Raw genomic sequence first — 23,599 nt, forward strand, 5'->3', positions numbered from 1 at the left:
TCGAGGAAAACTCTTACAACTACACCCTTTCGTGAAACAAGTGGAACACTCTACAGCTAGCGTTCATTTCCAAAAGCATGCAAAGGGGACGAAACTGCGAGCGAGTGCTAAAAAATTTGGAGAAGAAGTTGTGTCCACTGTATTCTTGAGACTCCCCACCTAATGTCCCTCTCACGAAACTGTAATTCGTCTGCTGGTTTTGCGAATGCGCAACTTCGAGCCTCGAAAGAAACGGGCCGGGATCGCATTCAAACAGTCTACCAACGGGGAGAACAAAGTGATTCAAATGTTATTTATTTGCCATAACTTGAAATGTGTACATCGATACCTTTAAGTGGCACTAAAAAAGAATCTAGATTTTTTGTAACTGTTGTTGCAAGTCAGTATAACTCACTTAATAATATACATGAAAAAATTACTCCATTCTGATTGGCTGAGAGCAGTGCAGTTCCAGTGTAACACCAGTCCCAAAAGTGTAACACCAGTGCAAATCACACATCGTAATTCTAGATTATGATTGGTTGAAAGAAAATAGGGAATTTTCTAAATCAATGATATCACGTAAATTGATGACCAAACTTTAGTGCGGAAACGTTGAAAAAAGTCTTCTCGAATGAGAGAAAATGGCTTCAAGAAAGATCTTCCGGCACTTCCTCCAAGCGAATTTTTTCATGTTTATATTATTAATAAGTACTCATACGGTTTTTCTCGTTGAATTTGGAATTAATTAGCACTTGTGAGTTTTTCAAAAAGCTGAAATTGCACGAGCCGCTTCGGCTCGTGCAATTTCAGTTCTTTGAAAAACTCACTCGTGCAAATTAATTCCAAATTGAACTCGAAAACGTATGTTTACCTATACAAATTCAAGAGTCAAATCACTGATATTGTTAGCTTGCTGTTATTTTTTAACACAAGCTAAATGTTCTCAACTCGAGAGATCAGATTGAAAAGCTATTATGCACAAGTAAAACAAAATTTCTCTAATTGCAGTATGGTGAACAGCTTCTAGCTTGGCACTACTAATTGCTGACCCCATTGCTTAGTATTGTTGCCGGCAGCATCCACCGTTTCATCATCGGGTTCTTTGTCCATACAGTTAGAGCTTGTAGCCGCCAACTGAACGTATTTTTAGAGCTACTTGAAGAAAATTTAATCATTTTATACAGATAATGTGTCCCCCGGAGTCTATTGTAAGCTGAAACTTCAATTAAAACGCTGAGAAATTCAACGGAACAAGTGTTGTTTTTGACAAGTCTTTGTAAATAGCTCAAGATTCTCATAAAATAGGGCGGAACTCGCGAGAACTAATCTTTCAATTCAATTCTTGACGAAGAAATAGGTCTATTTCGATATATATTAAAACTTTCAAACTCCTTGACTTTTGGAATAAAACAAGTCGACGAAATGATACAGTCATCCTTCATCCTCAATATAATTTGTTATGATCTATTTCCTAAGCCGCGGACCCAAGTCAAAAACATTAACCTAAAGAAACTGACCTACATGTATTACTACGCCGGAGAAATTTGAAATCGCCGTTTTCGCTCTGAAAACGCCTCAAACATTTTCCGTCCACCTGATGCCGAAGAAATTTGAAAACGCAACTGTCTCCGCTCATTTTGGATTTGTGTTTGAAAAGAAAAACACTCGGACAGGGAGATCACACGATAATCGCGACATCATCGTTTTCGAAAAGCTCCGTTTTCAAGATGTTTTCTGTCCACACTAAAACACAAAGCCGGCGTTTTCTCTGGTGTGAAGAGCGTTTTCGAAAAGCTCCGTTTTCGTGAAGGATTAGTGTGGACAAAAGGCCTAACCGTAGAAATAAAGCTACGTTTTCATATTGCTCCGGCTTAGTGTGGACAGGGCCGGATATTTACTAGCCTTAACGGAGCTCAGTCACGGTATCTTGAGTTATTTTGGCCACATACAAAGTTACCTTTAAATGGTAGGAAACCTGAAAATAACAGTTTAATAAGGTAGAAAAACACCAAAGAGATAATGATAAACCATAAAGGAACAAGGATGGCTAAGGATGGAGAAGATTAACACGGATTATAAACGACCAATTTGAAAAATTGAGGCTACACTTTTCAATATGCGCAAACCGTGACTTAGCTCCTTTAAAGAAAAGTGTTTGCTTCGCTTTTTTGGTTTTGCATTTTCTACAAACTCTGTACACATGCAGAGCGTGTTATACGTGTTATACGTACGTTTACAATCACCCGACCACTAGAAAACCCAATTTTGCCACACTTTGCATGGGTTGCATATTTTTGCTTGCAGTTCTTGTTCGTCAATAGGGTTGGTTTTGTTTGTTTAAGAATGGGTTTCCATTTCACAGCATCCGTTTGACAGTCATTAAGATTGTTACAATTGGCTATAGCCACAATCACCTTAAGTCGTTTGGTATTTTCGTTGATAAAACAAGGTGGCTTACAAATGCTTCTCGTCCAAAAGTCGATGGTTATCTTTTTGTATCTGCTGGTCACGTCTGTCTCTACACATTTCCACTCCCAGTCTGGTTTAATCAAAAATCTCTGATTATCCAGCAGATCGTTTCCTTGCATCCTACTGGTGTAAATAATTTTTTGTGTCATATTTTCCAAAAATGTCACTTCTCTAACAAAGCCAGCGCTTTATGTAAATTTTCAATAGCTGTCTTAACATCCTCGTATTGTAAAGCACTGGCGGCAAAGCGGCAATACTTTTGCGCTTTCTCGCTGTCCTCTGGAGATAATGTACTGCTGGGTTGAGTGGGAGCAACGGCAGCTGCAGGTACGGCAGCCGGTACTGCGGGGTGGGAGGCGGCGGCTGGAGCAGGAGGCTAAAACATCATCAAATCAGTAGTTTAATTAGCTTTGATCATAGTTAGTAGACCTAAATATGCTTTTATAAACCACCACCTACAGCTTCCTCATGTACCTGAATATTCATCCAGTGGACACTCACGAGTCGCCCCGTACAAACCTTGTCAACACAGACACGCACACGAAAGCACCTATTAACGTGGTCGCTGTTCACAGTCCTCTATTTTCTCGTATTTTTATTCGATCGTCGAACGCGCGGATGGAATCGCGAGAGAACTTCGCGCTCGCTTTTTCTTTCGCGTGCGTTGAAAAACAGAGTGGCTGTGAACAGCCTACGCCGTAGTGAGTGCTGATATTAAGAGTTTGACATCTTGATGGGGTGAGGAAGAATTCGAAGGTAATAACCCTACATGGCTTAAGTAAGGAGCTGATTCAAGCAGCACAGGCTTACTCTCAAGATGATTGTTCATTGACCGTCTACCAAACTTGTTAGAGTTACTAAATATATGTATCTACAACCTTCAAGAATGTGATTGGTCCTTTAATGTGCAGGTCCAGAAAATATCCATACTCCCTCCACAGAAGGGATTGGAATTTCCTGGGGGGTGGGGGGTTCTGTAAGACCAAAAAATTTAGAGAAATGTGAGAAGCTTTATTAGAATCTCCAGAGGGTTGGGGGGGGGGGGTCTAAGAAAAAACCCTTCCCTGGGGGAGGTATGGATATTTTCTGGAACTATACAATTAGAAACATGATTGGTGCATGAAAGGTGAAACTGTTTAATTAACAGTTGTCCTGATTACAACTTAGCATTTGCTTTCTGTTGAAATGATAATATTACAAAAGGCAAACATCAAGTTACCTGGTATACACTTGGCTGACCAGGTGGTGTTGGATATGTTGGTTGATTCGGAGGAAAAGGTTGTGAAGGAAACTGTCCAGGTACTCCTGTAGTGTTGGTAGGGTAGGGAGGCTGCTGTGTATGAGTAGGGTACCCAGGGGGTTGTTTTGTGCTAGTAGGGTACCCAGGGGGTTGCTGTGTATTACTAGGCAAAGGAGGGTAAGGTGGATCTCCACCTTCTTCTTCGCCGTCTCCACCAGCTGGTCCTGGTATGGGTGTTTCTCCATTCTTCAGGCACTTGTGGATGTATGCTGCTTTCCATTTGGAATATTTCTGGTGGGCTGCAGCCTTCAGAAGAGAAAGAAACTTATTTACTGCAAGATCTGGGTGAAAATATATTCAAAAGGGTACAATTTGCCCTAAAGAACACTCAAAACACCAGCTTCCTAAATTTGTCACTCACAGTAGTTCATTTACCTCAGCTAATAAATAAAGTGGTTCATTTAGCCTCCTGATGCTGCAGCAGTTGAACAGTTTCTTTACAACTGGCTGCCAACTTGTTCTCTGCATCACAACTAAACACTAAGATATGCACAGCAGGCCTGATGGACCACTAGGCCTTAACACATTGCTTCTCTTCAAAACCAGATGGCACATGTGGAACTTTAGTGTACTGACAACTATTGTCCTTGCTGGTTTATGTCACTTACCTCTTCTGACATTTCTCCAAATTGTGTCAGAACATCGTAAAGGAGACTAGCTGTGTAAAATGACTTCACAACATTTCTAAAACATAAAAGAACACTGATATTCTATATTTGCATTTGAAACCAGAATAACAATCAGAATGCTTAAACTTTGTGACCTATGGGAGGCGTGGTGACCTCATGGTTAGTGCACTCGTCCCCGGAGAGAGCGGTCCGGGTTCGAGCCCTGGCCAGGGACACTGTGTTGTGTTTTTGGGCAAGACACTTAACTCTCACAGTGCCTCTCTCCACCCAGGAGTATAAATGAGTACCAGCGAATTGTTGGGGAAACCTAACAAATTGCAGGGGAGTGACCTGCGATGGATTAGCATCCTGTCCAGGGGAAGTAGAAATACTTCTAGCCACTTCATGCTACAGAAACCGGGATAAGCTTCAGCAGCTATGAGTCAGTCAGCTCCAAGGCTTCACTTCTTTGTGACCTATGGAAATGTGCTGTGATCAGGTAACTACAAACTAATTCAACATACTTGTTAAAATTTGCATTACGATCTTCAGTATCAGCCCACAGAAAAAGCTGCTCTGCTTTTTCATCGATGTGAATCTGGGCAACAACATCATTAGTGACAGCCTCGTGTCCCTGGGTACTCAGGTCCTTCTTTGTCTGCAAAAATAAATTAAAGATTAACAGGGCTAGACTAAATAATTTATACTAGTCTTAAATCAAATGCTCAAAACTTCATGTCCAGCAACAGTTTGCAAAGTTCTGCAAGATAATATAATATTAGATGGACAAAAAGATTGTCAAAATTTTGCAAAACTTAAAGTGGAATGCATTAAGCTGTAATTTATTTCTATCAGCCCTCAATCAATATTTGCATGTTTCCCGAATGGAACTGAAATTCTCTTTTTTGAAAGCTACTGCCCAAAACAAAATTAGGGTACTCAGTCAGAAATGTATCCGAATTATCCTGTACCTAAAATGAAGATCTCAAAATTATGTCAAAGTCAGGAATATGTGTGAACAAGATGACATCATGGTTGAATTGCACATTAGAAGTCAAAGCAATGAGTCAAGCATATACTGAGAAGGGAAGGAAGAAGTGAAGATCCAAAATAACCTAGAGGAGAACTGCAGCAAAAAAGCTCACTTCTGATCACCTGTCATGAAGTGAGTGAGCAAAACATATTTTGGTTGCACACAGTCAAATATCTGGAATAACACTGGACTCAATTTCACAGTAACAAATAATGGTCTCTTGTATGTCTCCTTGATAAATCCCTTATAAAGATGTTATAATGACAAATGATTTCTAATTTTTGCTACAGACACACTTTTGTACTTCTATCTGGCCAGCACCTCCCCCCTGGCCCTTGCACCCCCACCCCAGGGGATAAAAGCTTAAATGAGATGAGGAGTGAGCATCTTTGAGAAAGTATATGTAAAGCAGCTTGCTGATGAGGAAAATGCAACAACCAAGGCCAGGTATCAACCTGGAACTCTTGATCTGGAGTGGAAAGCAGTAACCACAGTGTTATTATATGTAAGTTACTATGCCTCTACATGTAGGCATAACCACAATAGTAACCATACCTTCTCTAGTTGGTCCATAAGCTGCAGTAAGAATTGTTTGCTTTCCTTTCCTTTGCTATCAATTTTGATGCCTTTCTGTACTGCATGGAGGCGGCCTGAAGGTAGACGGACAACACTTCAAATTTTCAATGCAGCATTTATTCTAGGGAAGTGCTTTATTTTCAAGGGGAGGCTACTTCATGAGAGGCACTTATGAAAAAAACCATAATAATAATAATAATAATAATAATAATAATAAACTTTATTTGTTGAGGGTAACACAGAACAGCAATCACTGAAAAACCAGTCGCCCTCATATAAATATTTAAAGAATAAAAAAATGTTGTGTTAAAAATTAATAATATAGAAAGATTCTCAAATATACAATGAAACTGAATTGAAGGAATTATAAAACGATCCTTATTGAACAAAACCTATCCAAGAATGCCTTTGTTATACAACAACAACCTACCAAAAGCTAAGTTTAAAACATCAATGTCACTGTTTCCTTATTGAGCATCTTCAAATGTGTTCCAGTACTCTTGAGTTCAAGTGCTTCAATTCAATTCTTTTATTTACACTACACTGGGCATTTTAAATACAATTCATAGGTAAATTAAACAAACATAGTAAAAAATTTAAGAAATATAGAGCTGCAAGGAAACACAATTTTTATGTGAGCAGTGGCCAGAGTGGCAAGAGCTTTCTGGTTGGCCACTGCCATGGTCAAGGAAATGGCAGCAAAAATAAAGAAAAAATATTGTTCAGCTAAACTACTTATAGATCTACATACACTACATACTACATTCAAAATGCTGTACTCATTTGAGGATAGCACTTATTAGTACCGGTATATCTTTTATAACTCCATGGTACAGTGCTTATTTGGAGATCACTTGAGACACTTTTTCAAGTACAATGGGATTTTACTGGGTACGATGGGATTTTACTGGGTAAAAAGCATTGAGACCAATCCAAGCTTTATAAGCTTTATATGTACTCTTTCAGGGATGAAGAAAGTACTGTCATCTCATAAGCAAGGTTTGTAAAATAATTGAGGGATTACTTTTTTCCACACACTGCAAGTAAGCAAACCTCTCAGAATGAGAAGTTTCAGCTAACTTCAGACTGTGGACCACAGCCAGAAAGGCAAACTTTTCGAGAAAATAAATTGATTACATGTATGTCATGGCCCTCAAATGAGCTGACTCCAATATTTGTGTACGTTCTACCCTACCCACTGGTATGTCAAACCATTTCATGGCAACTGGACTAAGATGGCTCCTAAATCATTCTTAGTTCATAAAAAAAACCCTTGCCACATAACAGTGGGAAAATTTTTTTATTATACTTACAGTAATAGGCCACAACGGGATCTCGTTTATCGTATTCCAGGGCGGTTTTCAGGTATGGAGAGATAGCTTTCAGAGTTGCTGGAACTTGGGCCGCCATATTTGCTTCCTTTTCAGTTGCATTCGCTGTTCGCAGTTTTTCGCAATCGTGGGCTCAAATAAGCCCGTCAAGGTACTACGACGATCATTTTATGCAGTCATCTAACAGCCCTAACTTTCCTTATTTGGAAACAGGATGCTCTGTAACTGTGGCAACTTTCGGAAAGCAAACATCTCGTCGCTTAGTACTCCTTGTGTTGCTCGAGTTTGTCGAACAGTGGATTTGTAGTTGACGAAACAAGAGGTTGTTTTGCAGCTTTCTTCAACTATGTACGTGAATGTGATGCAGCAAACGAAGGATTATCCATCGAGGAAGACTACTCGAAAGCAGGAGGAAGATGAAAAAGTAAGGATGTTGACAAAGATTTCAGTTCCGTCTTTTACATGCGAACTCATCTTTGTTCGCAACGTACTGATTTTAGTTATCATTTTAATTCACGCAGGAAAAATGCACTATACTAATTCATTCCTCCATTGTCGCTCAACCGTTTACAACGAAGTCAAGGTTATCGAATGCAAAGGTGAGTCCAATATGTTTTTATTTCTTTTTCTTCGTACAACTTCGATAACAACTGGAAACTACGCTTATAAACTCGTGATCGAAAATCTTTGCATATTTCACCGTGGTTGCTAAGGTTGTTGATTATATTTCCTTCAGGTTCTTCCGGCTCCTTGTGCGGGAGCTTTTAAAGAAAGACCATCAGAAAGGACAAGTTTCAAAAAATGTTACGAGCGAGGTGATTTTCCTATCGCTTTGGAGCACGACACGAAAGGGAACAAAATTGCCTGGAAGGTGGAGATAGAGAGGCTCGACTACCATCATTACCTTCCGCTGTTCTTCGAAGGATTGTCTGAAACATCGCATCCCTACGGATTCTTCGCCCGACAAGGAGTCCACGACATGATGGAACACGGAGGAAGCAAAGTTCTTCCTGTTATCCCACAGCTCATAATCCCGGTGAAGAAAGCACTAAATACGCGAAACCACAAAGTGATCTGCACCACACTGAAGGCTCTGCAGCATCTTGTAATCGCTGGTGAGATGATTGGCGAAGCTCTTGTTCCATACTACCGGCAAATCTTGCCGATCTTAAACATCTTTAAGAATAAAAATATCAACTCCGGGGATGGAATCGATTACAGTCAACAGAAAAGAGAAAATGTCGGTGACTTGATACAAGAAACTCTCGAAGCCTTGGAGCGGCGTGGAGGCCCCGATGCTTTCATCAACATCAAATATATGGTGCCTACCTACGAATCTTGCATGTTAAATTAACTTTGAGTTTGAGAATATCGTGAACCTTGTGGATTATTTTACGAAAGATGATCAACCATATTTTAAATTTGAGTTTTAAAGGCTGGTATTGGCTGTAAATATATTTTTCTTCTAGATATTCTAAGCTGCACATTACAACTCAAACCGTAAAATGTTAAATGCATTTGTTCTTTTGGTATTTTTATGACCGTCCTTTCAACGAGTTTCTGCTGAATTAGTTATGCCTCTGATATATATATAAATCAAACAGACCTTGCTGTTTCAAACATACATTGTACGTAACAAATAGTTTTATCGTTTTAATGTTGATTTCCAGAAAAATCTCTTGAAGGATTGTTCTCTTGGAGAAAATGTGAAACGAGGACCACTTCGAATTCATTTTGCTTGAGATGATCCAGGTGATCTGCAAATATTTTTTAAGTGGCAATACCCGTGATAATAGAACTGTTGGTAATCCAGTTAGACTGGTGTATATCTGGCAGGGTTGTTGTACTCAGTTTTTGTGAATTTCATCATAGGTATTGCATGGGCAGCTGGAAATATTTCCTTGATCATTGTATGGAATAAAATAATACAATCTAACTATACGGAAGGAACAGATTCTTCTTGTTTTGAAAAGTACATGCATCAACTGCAGTAGGGTTACCGTGCCTTTTCAATAATGAAATTCAAAATCTTGTTGATGATACCATTTTTTGCCCCCATCAATCATTATTACAATGACAATTGAAACAAACTTAAAAAAAAGAAACAAAAAAGTGGATCCAAATCTACCAGTCAGAACCCAGATATGTGATCTTTTGAACTACTGCTGAAGTCTGCTAAGATGATACTACCAGTATCAGTTGAGTAAGACAGGGTAAAATTTTAACCAGGTTTTAATGTTCAACTTGCATTCTTGTCATGGGCAAATGCCTCTGTTTCCAGTGGCAACTTGTTGGCCTTTGACCTCATTTGTGGCAACGGGCAACAATAGTGGGTGCAACACCATCCCAAATCTTTGTTACCACACTCTGTTGTGCCTTACTCGACTGATAATCATAGTAGATGGCATAAACATACAAAAACCATTGAATTAAGCAGAGTTTGCGTGCTATTTTAAGGTGCTGTGAAGGGACACTTGACCAGGGATTCGTCAGCTGATGCTACCTTACTGGTGTCACACAAATACTTAATCACTGGTGAACAAGTAGTGGTCATCTTCATAGCATAACTGGTTACAAAAAAAATTCAAGTCACGCCCACAAAATAGTATCTTGGTACCTCTTGGAGGCTCTTTCCAAAATTTCTGACGAGCACCCCCATGCATTTTGATGGAAGTCCCCCCTTCCTCCCCCACTGCAGGAGTTAACAAGTTGAGTGCTTTCCATTATGCCAGAATGACCAGTCAGACAGCAGTGGGTCTAAGGGACTGGTTATTATTTAACCCCTAGAGTTAGGGGGGCGGGGAACTGATTTTGGGGGATCATTTGATTTTTAGGATAACAGAAGGGGGGATCAGTTATCACTGAAAGCTTAAAAGGGGGAGAGACCACTAAATGTCACATGCCTATACAGACTTGATGGAAGCTAGTTGGCACTCTAAATAATAATAATAATAACAAATAAATATTTATATAGCGCCTTAATCCATGCCTGCTCTAGGCGCTGAACAGTAACTTTGCAGTTTCCAAGCAGTTGAGATGGTTAGATTGCTGGTATGTCAACTGACATCAATCACAGGGCTCTCGGTAGAACGCCAGAATTCCACCAGCTGTAAAATTGAATATAGCCACCTGTTCCAGTTTTAAAATTTGCACACATAACAATAAATCTAGACTTACAGAAGAGACGTTTCAAGAAGAAAATACAGTTTAAAAAGGTGAAACAGCGCTACTTCCCGCGTTCTAATTTTATGATCATAAACAACTTATTGTCCGTAACACTTTACCCCCACCCCCCCAAATGCATGAAATCCCGTCTTCGGCAACTTACAATTTCAAACTTTTTCGGGGAAGAACATGCCTCCCGACCCCCTAGGTTGGCTTGCGCCTTCGGGCCTCGCTTTAATTTACGCCGCTTGTTATGCTTTAATATTGGACGCCTGTGAAAACTACGGCTAACAATCCTGAACAGATATCGGGATCCAGACTAGCAAAAGACTGCACCATGGCGGCTTCTTTGCACTTTAAGTACATTATGGTTTGAAACATTACTTCCATTTTGACAGACCGGCTCGTTGCCATAGCTCTCTTCCGTAGATTTTCAATTCATGTGGTTGATTCGAGAAAGGAATAGAAAATGGTAAGAGTCATTCCTCTTAGTTGGCCCGGTTTGATGGGAAAATCGTTCCATTTTCCTTGGTTAGGGATCGGTCATTATTCATCGCCCGGGGTTGGGGCGGGGGTGGTTGGATGATTTTCGGCTAAACACAGTAGCATTTAGCTGATCCCTCCTTTAGATGTTATTTTATTGAAGTGATCCCCTCTCATAACTCTTGATAAATTTCGTGATCCCCCCCCCCCCCCCCCCCATGTCTTCGCAAACACATTCACCTTTCGACGTGTATATGCATATGAAAGGCAAATTTCGCTCCTTTTGCAACCGGTTGGACCGAACAGACCTTTCCCTTTGAGCTTCTCATTTGACTTCCGACCGAAATTTCTGGAATTTTTGGCATAATGAAAGCACCAATAAAACTTTGAAAACAAAGTTGCGATAGAAAGTCGCGTCGTAACCAAACAATTGACACCTCAGAATACTCCCCGATAATACTTCCAGAAAGGAACAGAAAGTCAGGACGTAAATTTGGCCATTAGTACTTGTGACAGAATGGGACTATAATGAAACAAATGTGATGTGGAGTATGTGAGACCATGGGTATAAATTGTATTGTTTGCATGGGTAACTGTAACTATCACTATTATCTATAGCACGGATTATGACTCTACATTCCTATTTCTCATCACTGCTGATAGACTAACTACTTGTGCCAAATAGTGTAATAAAGGGAGCTCTTTAATATCGGTCAAGTAGTCTTGATTCATTCTCAAGTTTTGAGATAAACATTTATACACTGTAAGACTCGGTTATGTAAAAGAAAATTTGCTGCTGACGTTAGGTGTGAATCATGGTCGGCGTCCTTTCTACCAAAAGCATTTAAATCATTGTTTCTTCCGAAGGTGTTTTGGGCTGTGTATGCTTTCCATAAAATAAACAGTTTTTCCGGCGACTGGAACGTAACATTTGTTTAGGGCGTGCGACCGTTCACTGGCGAACCATGCATAATGATTTGCCCCCGCGGTGGACTCCCATATGAAAAGGATGAGGGTGCTCATTGGAAATTTTGAAAAGATCCTCTAAGAGGTACCACTGAAGATCCTGTTTTATGAGCGTGACTTAAATTAAAGAGGTACCAATTCTAAAGCAACACATTTTCTCCTGTCATATCAGTTTTTTTTCGGCTCAAAAGCTCCCGCTGTGGACGTTTTGAGTTTGTACATCCTGAGAGGTACCAAAATGGCGTTTGCAACCCCTAAAATGTACGATCGACAACCGGCCAGGGGGAATTAACTTCACGCCCCTCATTAAAATGCAGGTTCGCTCGGGCGCCTTTCCACTTTATTGCTCGAGTTTTCATACGATTACCTATACATCACACGAATTAGAAGATTACGAACGCGCCTGTATTAATTTGCACTGCAGTGCAACTTTAAGTTAACAATAATTTGGCCCCCTCTCTCTGCCGGTCATAATGAAATGATTTCCTTAGTCATGCAATAAATAATTCAAATTGACTTGGGACGAATTATTTTGGCGAAAAAAACCAAGCTTTTGTGAACTTTGCTGATTAGTCCCAAAAGCGTCTTGAACTCATGTTTGAGCGGCACCAAAACACAACGCAAAAACTCATGAAAATGGAATTACAACAGTTACTAACTCTAAACGAAACGGGAAACAATGGGAGTTTCGCCTGACCAAAATACATGCAAAAAATCTGCAACCACGGACTGGACCTCATTTCTTTGTACTGGATAAGCCTCACAAACGACTTGAAACCCAAACACCTTGTCAGCAAAAGATAAAGGAAAAAAAAAAATAAGGGATATAAAATCTACGTGACAGAAGAAGTAATCAGTGGAAAATTTGGGGTTTCCTCCTTGATATGAATTTAATAGACCAATTTCGATATATTAAAATTCAGCCTAACACAATTGACCTCAGCACGAGGCTTTGGGGAATAACTACAGAGTTTGTGGGGTTTTGTTCCCCGTTGAGAGACTCGTGCTGAGGTCTATTGTGTTAGGCTGAATTTTAATGTATCGAAATTGGTCTATTTGTTTAACATCAAACCTACTGTGAACTGAGGCAAAATGTTTATGCGACAAGTCAGTATGCCTATCTTATTTCCTTGTATGCGTTTTTCTGTTGTGATCACACTGTTCCTAAGTTATAATACTTATAAGCTTAGATATTCTGCATTCTTGCTATTTAATTCTATGTATATAATAATTCCTTAACAAATATTTTGTCGGTTCAAGTTTCCTGTACTAAGGGACCGTTCATTTTTTATGAGGGAGGGGGGGCTGGTGGGATTTGGGAAGCACCATTTAAAAATCGCATGACCCCCCCTCAGCTTACCAATTTTTTCACACGGCCCCCCCTTATAGCGGTCATTTTTTGGGATGACCCCCCCCCCAAAAAAAAATTGAACAAACAATATTTAGATTTCAACTTTTTTAATATTTCTCTATTATCCCCCTACTTCACGTTATTGTGCTCACTATGAAGACAATATTTACAATCCCTATACTACAGAGAGCTGTTGTTTAAAAGACAAATCAAAAGAAAGAGAAGTCAATTTCGGATCTCCTAGTTATGGCTCGCCCTGAGCGTGTGGCATTTGGCCTCTCATTGGCATCTTCCTCATCTGAATTGATGAATGCAAGAATGACATCACTTGAGTCATCTTCTCCCCTAGAGTCAATGGCATCACTGTCATACTCATCATTGTCACTTTCATCCGTTTCACTGCTGTCAGCACTTACCCTGTTGTCATTTTGTGTCAATGTCCTGGCATTTCTCAGTGTTGGTTGGCCAGCTCTGAGAGGACTCTTCTGCTGCAAGCATGAATGTCTTACAATTGCCTTTACTTTCTCACTCTTGCTGCTTTTCAAATGCTGCTTCAGCCCGTGGTGGTTCAAGTACTTGTTTTGTTCTGGAACACGTTGCTTTTTAAGCTTGGTTAGATCTTCGCACAACTCAGTCCAAGGATAATCCTCATATGATTTATCTTATGCGTCCCTACTTAACTTTGCCTTTTCTTCTGCTCTCCTTTTCGTCTTAAATTCCAGCACTTCAAGATGCTGAAGATAATCCACCACAAACTTTGATTTGACAATAAACTTATCTGCAAATAGAGCAACGCTCTCTGGGTCAGATAAAACCAGCCTGCCACCTCCATGCTCTTTCTTCGCTTGGACCCTTGGCTGCCAGTCATCTGGATCACGCCCTTCTTTTGGGGTCTTCTGGTAGGAGAGGTAGTGGTACTCCGGTAGGCAAGAATGGTCAGGAACTGGTTTAGGATATCTTTCTATGGGTGATCCAGTCCATTCACAACAAAAAGAACAAATTTCTCCTACCTTTTCTTGACAGGACAACTTTAGAAACTCTCTGTAGTTCTCCCCCTCCTCATAGTGCTCATTCATAAACTTCTCAATCTTACGGAAGTAACAGTGGCCTGGAACAGAGTCTTTCCTTGCTCCTGCATTGTGATACTGAACCAAGTACGAAGTGTTGTGAAAAAACTGGAAATCTGTTGATGTGTTGTGTGTAACACATTGTTACATTTAATTTACAGATGTCTTTATTTGGAAGGTTTTTACCTCTACTCTAGTGATAGGCATGTATAAATGTTGCCCTGTCCAGGTAAAACAAAAAGCTACGAGTGTTCTCAAATCTTGCAAATAGTGGATTACTTTTTATAAATTTTAGCATACTTGTTGTGGTTTAAAATTTCTTAATTTTCAAGGCAAAATGGGGTTGACTAGCCTACACGACTTTTACGGTTCGTGACATTTGTACATTTACCGTTCTCTGTTCGGTCACTCGACCTTTCTTGTCGCTTCACTCGTGTTCATGAAGGGCACTTCATGTTGTGGAATAAGGAGGAATTGAGTGGAGTTGAGCCGTTAGATCGTGCTATGGCAAATTTTTACAGGTCATAGGTCTGCATGGTTTCCGCTGTTATCTGCATGTCGACTCGTTGAGTTTGACACCTCTGTAATTTGCCATGTGTTTATGCATTGTTTAGGCTCATTTCTATTGCAAGATATGCTTTTAAATCTCCATGAATTTGCTTTTGAGGGACAAAATATGAAATTTACCGTGAACATGTTGCTTACTTGCATTCTATATTGTGACGCCGGGCCCGGCTGTGATTAGAACTGTTTGCAAGCACAGTAGGTAGATCGTTATCACGGATATCATATTTGTTCTCCTACGATTTCCTTCGGAGACGCCGTAGCTTTACTTTGAGAAAGCTATACGTTTGTCTAGAGACATTCCTATGTTTCTTGCAGCTATCTGATCGAGCTTGTGTTTCTCTTGCTCGATGTATAGGTTTATTCCTCCTTTTTATTTCCTCCTCTTTTGCAAACCCCGTCTTTAAAATGGGGTTGATGCTATACGTTGAGTGCGTATTTTTGCTTTAAGCTCCTTGACGTTAGTTGAGTGCTGCTATGTCTTGCACGATGTAGAACGGGGCACGTCCATAATAATCATGAAAGAGGCTCATTCCAAAATGCGCAATAATGGCGAAAGCGACGAGTCGTTTAAGAAAAGGTTTACAGCTGAACGATCCAGGCAGTTTGACATCTTACAAGCAAAAGAAGCAATCTTTCTAAGTGCGGATGGCTGTTCAGAAAGGGCGAGTGAGTTTTCCATGCCAGGGTACCAGTTGAAGCCCAGTGATGGAAGAAAATTGAACTTCTCCATCAAAGAACACAGAGCAATGGTGGAAAAGTTGAATGCCACGATTCCACACTCTTTCAGTCCAATGGGCTTGCTTTAAAGCAGGGCGAACAATTTGCCCACAGTTTTAATGTAAAACAGATCAAATTTATAGAAGCTAAGTTGACGAAGGTCACGCAGGACATGGAAGCACTAGAAAATAAGAAGAGCAATTATAACAGCATATTCAAGGGCATACTCAAACAGCACATCAACAAAAGGAGAAGGAAAAAAGAAAACCGCAGAAAGTCAAATGAAAGAAAGAGGAAGCGGACTGAAAACAGCGTCCAACGAGTTTATGGAATCTGTGTTGGAAACCCGCTAGGAAATGATCTTCCACAATGCCTTGTGTACCCTCCTAGAACGGCCGTCCCGGAAGAGTGTATTGAAGTTGAGCATGTTGCCACGTCGTTATTTAGAAGAGATGGGCCATACATCCCACAGCTCTTGGAAGGGAATTATTTCACCAATGCTGCAAGAAGCAGAATCACCACCAACCTTGAGCAGGAAGTCAGAGATTATGTTTACACCTTCATGTACCCTGAAGAGTACACTCTGACGGAAAGCATTGCTGCTTCTTGCAGCATTGGTGAAAGAGACTCCCATAGCAGCACAAGCGGCGACGAAGAACTCGACGACAGCGAAGATGAAGATGACTGCCAGTGAAAGTTGCATTCGAAAACAACAGTGTTAAATACTTCTTTTCAGTAGCTACAAATGCTTTTTGTCGCCAAACGTTTTTTTAAAGCAAATGGAAAGTTTATAATAAATTTGTATCCTGCGTTCTATGTTTATTCTATAGCAATTTTGTTGATATTCAAACATCATGCCATTTTAAAGTTTTACTAAAATATTTCACGTGACCCCCCCTTTTTCCCTCGTTTTTTTGGGATGGCCCCCCCTCGAAAGCCATTTTTTTTCGCATGGCCCCCCCCCCCCCAAATCCCACCAGCCCCCCCTACCTTATAAAAAATGAACGGTCCCTAACCGAGTTAAAAATAAAGACACGTTCCACTAATTTGCCTTGTAACTGGCTCAAAGCTATACAAGTATTAGTTGTATAGGAGTTGCTGGACTGGCGTGCAAACCAACGAACTAGTAATAACAGTAACTGCTCGAACGTGATCCTTATCCTGAGTAAATTACCCGAAAGTTTTACAACTTAGCCCACTCACTAATAATCTCAGCCAGAAGCTTGTTTGTGCGTTTCCATTTTCACGGTCAATAGCGCCCAGCAGTATACAATATTGTTTACATCACGTTTCCTAGCACTGCAGTCCTTGTTTACTTATCATGCAGAGAATAATTACTAAGACGTCGACTGGACACTAACAATTTATAAGCCCTATAAGGAGCTGCGACAGAAGCTAGCAATTCACACTCCTTCTTAGAGGCCAAGACCAAAAGTGTCCATTGCGTACTGCAGTGCGAAGCTGTGAACATGTTTTCTGCAAGGTTGATTCCATTTCTAGCTTCTCTTCTGCGCGTTAAGGGAGACTGCCTCACACGAAGCTGTGAAAAGATTTCCCTCGACGTGTACCAAGATGCCGTACAAGACTCAGAGTTTTTTGGCCATGTATTTCACAATTCTACCACGTTAAACCCAATTCAGTGCTACTCCTGGTGTATACAGGACTGTAGATGTTTGTCGTTCAACTTCAAGGAGAACAACAATGAAAAATACTGCGAGTTGAATGAAGGAAATCACTTTACCAACAAAAGCTCTCTTAAGCATTCTTCCGGAGCAAGGTATTACATACTACGAAGGAAATACGAGGCAAAGGTAAAGAATTATTCTTTAGAACTCACTCTGCTACAGTTATTCAGTTTAACAATATTACACTCTTTTTCTCAGTATAAGAATGTATATATTTTACGCACTGGCTGCAGAAAGAAAACAAAACAGAGAAGAATTTACCCTACTTAGTTTTCGATGGTAAACCAAAGTCCATTCAGACTGAAAAACATTTTGTGATTTTATTGTATTCTTGAAAAGTCCGCCCTGAATACATTCTTAACTTAAAATTACGCCAATTCAACCTTAACATTCTTATAAAAAAAGAGGCTGTACATGAGTAACCGAAAACAGTTAAGGGCACTAGCCCATTTACGCTGTGTTTTTCTTAACCAGTATTAGCCAGCTGTGCGGCCGAAGTGGGGACATGTATATGTTAGACAAACGTTTAATTTTAAATATAAACAGCTGAATTTTGTTGGATTATAGTGATAAACTTGGTGTAACTCCGCAAACATAATATTTGTCATGAAGACGTTTTCAAGGTCGTTAAAGTTAGCAAATTTAAATTAATTTTTAACTAGTTTTAGCTTAGCTGGCGACTCCACGCTGAGATTACTTATGAATTTTCTTTCATATATGGAGTCTCCAATCACGTTTTTAGAGTAGAAATTGTGACCTTCCCTATAATTATCGAAGGTAACGAAATATATCTCCAAGGGAATTAAGTTTGCATTGTTTAAAGCACTTTTGTTATGAGAAAATACGCAGCGTCTGCAGGTGCTTGCTACAAGGTTTCATCTCAAAAACACTTTATCTTCTTGTTAGTGTTAAAACAAATTTAGGATTCTGAATTATTCGGGAGTTTATTCTTAAGTTTATTTCGTATAGTTCGTGTCCTTGACTTTTTTAGCCGGAAAAGTTAGTGCCGGACACAAAAAGTTTTGGAACGCAAGACGTGTTTTAGTCATACCATCTTCGTTTGTGAGTGGAATTTAAAAGCTTCATTTGAATTCATAACAGAGCTTTTACAACAGTAACGTTACCAGTATTCAATAGCTAAAGAAACACTTTATTAATAATAATAATAATAATAATAATAATAATAATAATAATAATTTTAATAATAGTTCCGAACAATAACAAAAAAAGAAGGAAAAAGTAACGCCTTTTCTTTTAAACACATAGATCTAAAATTATTCTAGCTTGGTGGTAGTGTAGATTACATGTTTTTAATTTGGTTTCCTTGATATTTGTACCCGTGAATTTTGAAAAATAAACTTTGGTGGGGCGGGGGGACTTTTTCTTCACCAGAAGCACGACGGCATTACCTCCTGTGTTGGTGACATCTCGTGCACCAATGGCTGCTGCAGGAACAATCCGTGTCTTAATGGAGGAACCTGCCATGAAATCTGTGAGCCCAGTAGCGTTCGATACAATTGTTCTTGTCCGGAACGGTTCATTGGAAAACACTGCGAGATTCAACTGGGAAGAAGTTGCCAAGACTACAAAGCAACTGGGGTGGACAAGTCTGGATTGTACAAAATTACCGATGACAACAATGAAACTTTCCAAGTATTCTGTGACTTTGATTCAGAGCCTGGATTTGCCTGGAATTTGATCCAATCATTTAGTCTGTCTAACAAGGACATTTTTCAGGTAAATGCCGTAAATGTATGAGAGGGGTGGGGAGGTATAATAAATTGCCATATGACTTACAGAAACATCTACTGGATAAAGAATATACCCGGCTATTGCTGGCTTTCAGTGTCACGAAATTCAAAATAGATCAAAATAAAAATTAAAACCGGTCAATAGATAAAGTCCAGAATCTGGGAAATGAAAGAAGGTAAATATGCAAAGACTAAATATGCAATTTTTCTTATGCGAGATATGCGAAGAAATTTTTTACCCAAATTTATAGAGATTTGTATGGAGACGCCATGCTGGTGCCCATCCGTATGGGCACCAACATGGCGGCCGGAAACCAACAGAAACATCTGGCACTGAGTTTTGCTACAAAAGCGTGAATTTATCCCTCGAGGAACTCTAAAACATTAAAATAATACTTTTTCTAAGACATGAACTGTTCAAATAGCCAAGTTCCCCGAAATAAGTCACTAACCACAGCTCTCTAGGCCGTCATGTAAATGCAGCGTCACGCAAAAGCTTAGAAATTTTTAAGCGTAGTGTATCACAAAACCATGAACCCATTCGGAGCGAAAATTTGTATGAATATTAGTTTTCAGCTGCTCTTATGCGTCATTTAAGTACAATCTCAGGAAGATCAATAGTTTTGTAGTTCGAATTTTAGTGACGTCATGTGAAAACCAGCTATACGTCATTTCTACTTTATTAAATTCCAAAACCTCGGCTAATATATTTCTGGCTTTCTGAATGGTTCACTGAATCTCGCGGCTATCAGCCATCATACCTGTGTTTGACCGTATGTGGAAAATGTGTGCGACAAGTGTCGCTTCATGAACTTAAAATTCTTACTGCCAATAAAAGTTTGCGTTTGCGACAAGCATTATCAACTATGTCAAATTCATGGTGCCCTTCTACAAACTCTTTCCATTCACATGTAAAGGGTCTATTAACTTGACTAATTATCTGAAAAGGCTTGGTAAAAGTCCATCAAATTTGCCACTTTTACCAAAATAATCATTTTCGTCACATTAGTCTGCTTTCAGGGGCCCTTCTAGCTACCTAATATCTATTCACTCGTATACTTCCGTCCACATTCTTGGCGAAATTTTGTCACATTTTTCACTTTTGCCAAATTCGTCGTGTTTGCCTTATTCGTCAACTTTCCGGAGCCCTTCTAGCCAAGGGATTTCTATTTGCTTGAATGATTTAGTCAACAGCTTTGGCGAAATTTCGTCAGAATCCACCGTAGGAAAAAAGATGTCGGTTGTACATTTTACCACAATACCTTGCGAACCTAACACAGCCTATAAGGTGCAAAGAAAGCCAAGTTTTTACAATATTTGTCCCTGTACGAAGGACATTTTGTATGCTAGGTTTGAAGATTTTATAACTCTTCTGTACGTTTTTTATGAACGTTGTTAAGGTTTTCGTGCGCTAAGAACTACGGGTAAATGTACCAGTCGCCATCTTTTTTCCTACGGAGGATTGTCACTTTGCCGAAATTTCTCGCTTTCGCCATGATCGTCAACTTTCTGGAGCCCATCTGGCCAAGTGATCTCTATTTACCTGAATAACTTTGTCAACAGCTTTGGCAAAAGTTCGACAGATTTGTCACTTAATTTGCCAAAATTTATCGTTTGCGCCACGTTCTTCAACTTTCTGGGGCAATTCTGGCCAAGTGAACTCGATTTACTTGAATAACTTTGTCAACAGCTTTAGCGAAATTTCATCAGAGTTTTCACTTTGCCAAAATTCGTCGTCTCTCGTCGTTTGTCAACTTTCTAGGGCCCTTCTGGCCAAATGATATCTATGTACTTGAATTTAACAGCCCTGACGAAGCTTATTTAGATTTGAAACTTTCGCCAAATTCGTCAACTTTTCGAGGCCCTTCTAGCCAAGTGATCTCGATTCACGCGTATATTTTTGTCAACAGGCTCGACGAAGTTTCGTCTCTTTTCGAAATTTCGTCTCTTTTCGTCTAGCTCTCGATCTTCACTAAATTTGTCTCACAAGTTGAGCAGAAAAACAACATTTCATGAGTGTTGTTGTTATTGTTTGGATTTCTCATTTTATTCTTCAGGGTATCGTAGCCTTTTACGATTACCTGGATTCAAATGCGATCAGCGGTGATTCCCCAAACTGGCAGGCGTACCTGATTAAACGGCATTACCTTGTTTGGCTCAGAGATCACTCGACTCACTGGCGAGCTACCTGCCAATACAACACAGACGGCACGGTATATACGGATTACCTGCGAGCCTCATTTGAAGACTTCGACATCGTCAGAGTCACACCCACGGTCGCAGAAAGCTGTCAAACGTACGAGCTTGTCAACATCCGGGGAAATGAATGCGCGAATTGCACGGCAGCGACTTGGTATCTAAAAAATGTTTTTCCTCTACACATGGATAGTTCTTTTAGGCTTGGCTGCGAATTCGACGGAAGTGAGACCGGTGATGGAGTAGGAAGCGAGGACAATTTTGGACGCTATATGGTTGTAAATCCAAAATTCCGTTGCTCTTCGACCTCAGATGCAACCACCCAGTTTTGGATCGGAGGAGTGTGATTTCATGACACTAGAACACATGAAAGCATTATGATTTAGTTGACTGTCTTTCTATTTCCTGGTATATAAGTTGAAGATTGCCTAGGCTTGTTAATTCAAACAAAGAGGAGATCATGGAAAGTGTCGGCCTAATGCAGACAGGTTAACTAAAGTGATCGTCTCAAACATTTGAAGCGTTCAGCTTTCTCTTCAGTCAAGTCAATCAATCGTTTTTTTATTTCTTAATGTACACTTTACAGTTGGACTGGCCGGCGGATAGCTAGCGCTAGTCTAGGCGGGCCAGTCCACGTTGAAAAGTAATTGTTACAAATAGTGGCCAGTAGGAATCTAAATTGAGACTTTCACTGATCTCCCCAAAAGATAGGTACATGCATCGCACATTTGACTGATGTTCGTGTTTCCTTGCAGTTTAAACAAGACAAAATTGTCTGCTGGTATAGGTGAAACATTTTAAGTCTAATCTGTTTTATACCATGCCATAGAATACAAGAAAGCCGTTGTATATTAGACGGTATTGCATGCAACCTTCCCATCATGCGCCGGGCTTATGTTTTATTGATTGAGTTGGGCGGTAAGGACTAATGATAACAATGATAAAAAACAATAACTTTAGTGACCTTCACCTGGTGGGGCTTTTCAGTGACAATGCAGTTAAAAAACAAAAAGAAATATATTACAAGCTTGTAAAAACATTTTACGGTAATAAGAGTCTTCTCGACGTTAGATACAGTGTTTAGAAAGATTTTGTGTTGGAGATAGCTGGCCTCGCTTTAATTTACGCCGCTTGTTATGCTTTAATATTGGACGCCTGTGAAAACTACGGCTAACAATCCTGAACAGATATCGGGATCCAGACTAGCAAAAGACTGCACCATGGCGGCTTCTTTGCACTTTAAGTACATTATAGTTTGAAACATTACTTTCCATTTTGACAGACCGGCTCGTTGCCATAGCTCTCTTCCGTAGATTTTCAATTCATGTGGTTGATTCGGGAAAGGAATAGAAAATGGTAAGACTCATTCCTCTCAGTTGGCCCGGTTTGATGGGAAAATCGTTCCATTTTCCTTGGTTAGGGATCGGTCATTATTTATCGCCGGGGGTTGGGGCGGTGGTGGTTGGATGATTTTCGGCTGAACACAGTAGCATTTAGCTGATCCCTCCTTTAGATGCTATTTTATTGAAGTGATCCCCTCTCATAACTCTTGATAAATTTCGTGATCCCCCCCCCCCCCCCCCCCCATGTCTTCGCAAACACATTCACCTTTCGACGTGTATATGCATATGAAAGGCAAATTTCGCTCCTTTTGCAACCGGTTGGACCGAACAGACCTTTCCCTTTGAGCTTCTCATTTGACTTCCGACCGAGATTTCTGGAATTTTTGGCATAATGAAAGCACCAATAAAACGTGTGCTCAAGCTCAGTGATACGAAGCACTATACGACACATCAAAAATAATTTTCAAAAAGAAAGCTTCCAAAAACACCAAGTTCAGGTAAGAGTTTTGAAAACAAAGTTGCGATAGAAAGTCGCGTCGTAACCAAACAATTGACACCTCAGAATACTCCCCGATAATACTTCCAGAAAGGACCAGAAAGTCAGGACGTAAATTTGGCCATTAGTACTTGTGACAGAATGGGACTATAATGAAACAAATGTGATGTGGAGTATGTGAGACCATGGGTATAAATTGTATTGTTTGCATGGGTAATTGTAACTATCACTATTATCTATAGCACGGATTATGACTCTACATTCTTATTTCTCATCACCGCTGATAGACTAACTACTTGTGCCAAATAGTGTAATAAAGGGAGCTCTTTAATATCGGTCAAGTAGTCTTGATTCATTCTCAAGTTTTGAGATAAACATTTATACACTGTAAGACTCGGTTATGTAAAAGAAAATTTGCTGCTGACGTTAGGTGTGAATCATGGTCGGCGTCCTTTCTACCAAAAGCATTTAAATCATTGTTTCTTCCGAAGGTGTTTTGGGCTGTGTATGCTT

General features: G+C 39.9%; 3 protein-coding genes across 4 annotated transcripts; 2 read left to right on the plus strand and 1 right to left on the minus strand.

Moving 5' to 3' along the window:
* Nucleotides 1-278: 278 nt before the first annotated feature.
* LOC110053384 (vacuolar protein sorting-associated protein VTA1 homolog) lies at nt 279-7,413 on the minus strand. Of its 2 annotated transcripts, none has more exons than XM_020759609.2 (6): nt 7,282-7,413; nt 5,948-6,042; nt 4,884-5,017; nt 4,360-4,435; nt 3,671-3,997; nt 279-2,827 (listed from the first exon to the last, which is right to left on the minus strand). In XM_020759609.2, the coding sequence occupies exons 1-6, from the start codon at nt 7,376-7,378 to the stop codon at nt 2,615-2,617; spliced, it is 942 nt and encodes a 313-aa protein (XP_020615268.2). In that variant the 5' UTR covers nt 7,379-7,413; the 3' UTR covers nt 279-2,614. The 2 variants fall into 2 exon arrangements, with proteins under 2 accessions (XP_020615268.2, XP_089139333.1); XM_089283207.1 differs by having other exon boundaries at nt 5,948-6,062; nt 7,282-7,376.
* A 142-nt stretch (nt 7,414-7,555) lies between these two features.
* LOC110053395 (parkin coregulated gene protein homolog) lies at nt 7,556-9,240 on the plus strand. Its single transcript, XM_020759619.2, has 3 exons — nt 7,556-7,723; nt 7,821-7,898; nt 8,036-9,240. The coding sequence occupies exons 1-3, from the start codon at nt 7,646-7,648 to the stop codon at nt 8,651-8,653; spliced, it is 774 nt and encodes a 257-aa protein (XP_020615278.1). The 5' UTR covers nt 7,556-7,645; the 3' UTR covers nt 8,654-9,240.
* Nucleotides 9,241-17,084: 7,844 nt separating this feature from the next.
* Nucleotides 17,085-22,527, plus strand: LOC110053321 (uncharacterized). Its single transcript, XM_089279543.1, has 3 exons — nt 17,085-17,426; nt 18,693-19,037; nt 21,109-22,527. Exons 1-3 carry the CDS (start codon nt 17,085-17,087, stop codon nt 21,592-21,594), a joined length of 1,173 nt encoding a protein of 390 aa, XP_089135669.1. The 3' UTR covers nt 21,595-22,527.
* The last annotated feature ends 1,072 nt before the right edge of the window (nt 22,528-23,599 follow it).

Source organism: Orbicella faveolata, unplaced genomic scaffold (assembly GCF_042242905.1).
Source record: "Orbicella faveolata isolate gen_17 unplaced genomic scaffold, um_ofav_v1 contig_12, whole genome shotgun sequence".
NCBI lineage: Eukaryota > Metazoa > Cnidaria > Anthozoa > Scleractinia > Merulinidae > Orbicella > Orbicella faveolata.

Excerpts from the sequence above, each read along its gene's own strand:
- LOC110053321 (XM_089279543.1), top strand. The coding sequence starts at position 17,085 with ATGTTTTCTGCAAGGTTGATTCCATTTCTAGCTTCTCTTCTGCGCGTT. Across the intron at positions 17,427-18,692 it reads GAAGGAAATACGAGGCAAAG|AAGCACGACGGCATTACCTC; the intron begins GTAAAGAATTAT and ends TTTCTTCACCAG. Across the intron at positions 19,038-21,108 it reads CTAACAAGGACATTTTTCAG|GGTATCGTAGCCTTTTACGA; the intron begins GTAAATGCCGTA and ends TTTATTCTTCAG.
- LOC110053395 (XM_020759619.2), top strand. The coding sequence starts at position 7,646 with ATGTACGTGAATGTGATGCAGCAAACGAAGGATTATCCATCGAGGAAG. Across the intron at positions 7,724-7,820 it reads AGCAGGAGGAAGATGAAAAA|GAAAAATGCACTATACTAAT; the intron begins GTAAGGATGTTG and ends TAATTCACGCAG. Across the intron at positions 7,899-8,035 it reads CAAGGTTATCGAATGCAAAG|GTTCTTCCGGCTCCTTGTGC; the intron begins GTGAGTCCAATA and ends TATTTCCTTCAG.
- LOC110053384 (XM_020759609.2), bottom strand. The coding sequence starts at position 7,378 with ATGGCGGCCCAAGTTCCAGCAACTCTGAAAGCTATCTCTCCATACCTG. Across the intron at positions 4,436-4,883 it reads CGTAATGCAAATTTTAACAA|AAATGTTGTGAAGTCATTTT; the intron begins GTATGTTGAATT and ends TTTATGTTTTAG. Across the intron at positions 2,828-3,670 it reads GTCAGCCAAGTGTATACCAG|CCTCCTGCTCCAGCCGCCGC; the intron begins GTAACTTGATGT and ends ATGATGTTTTAG.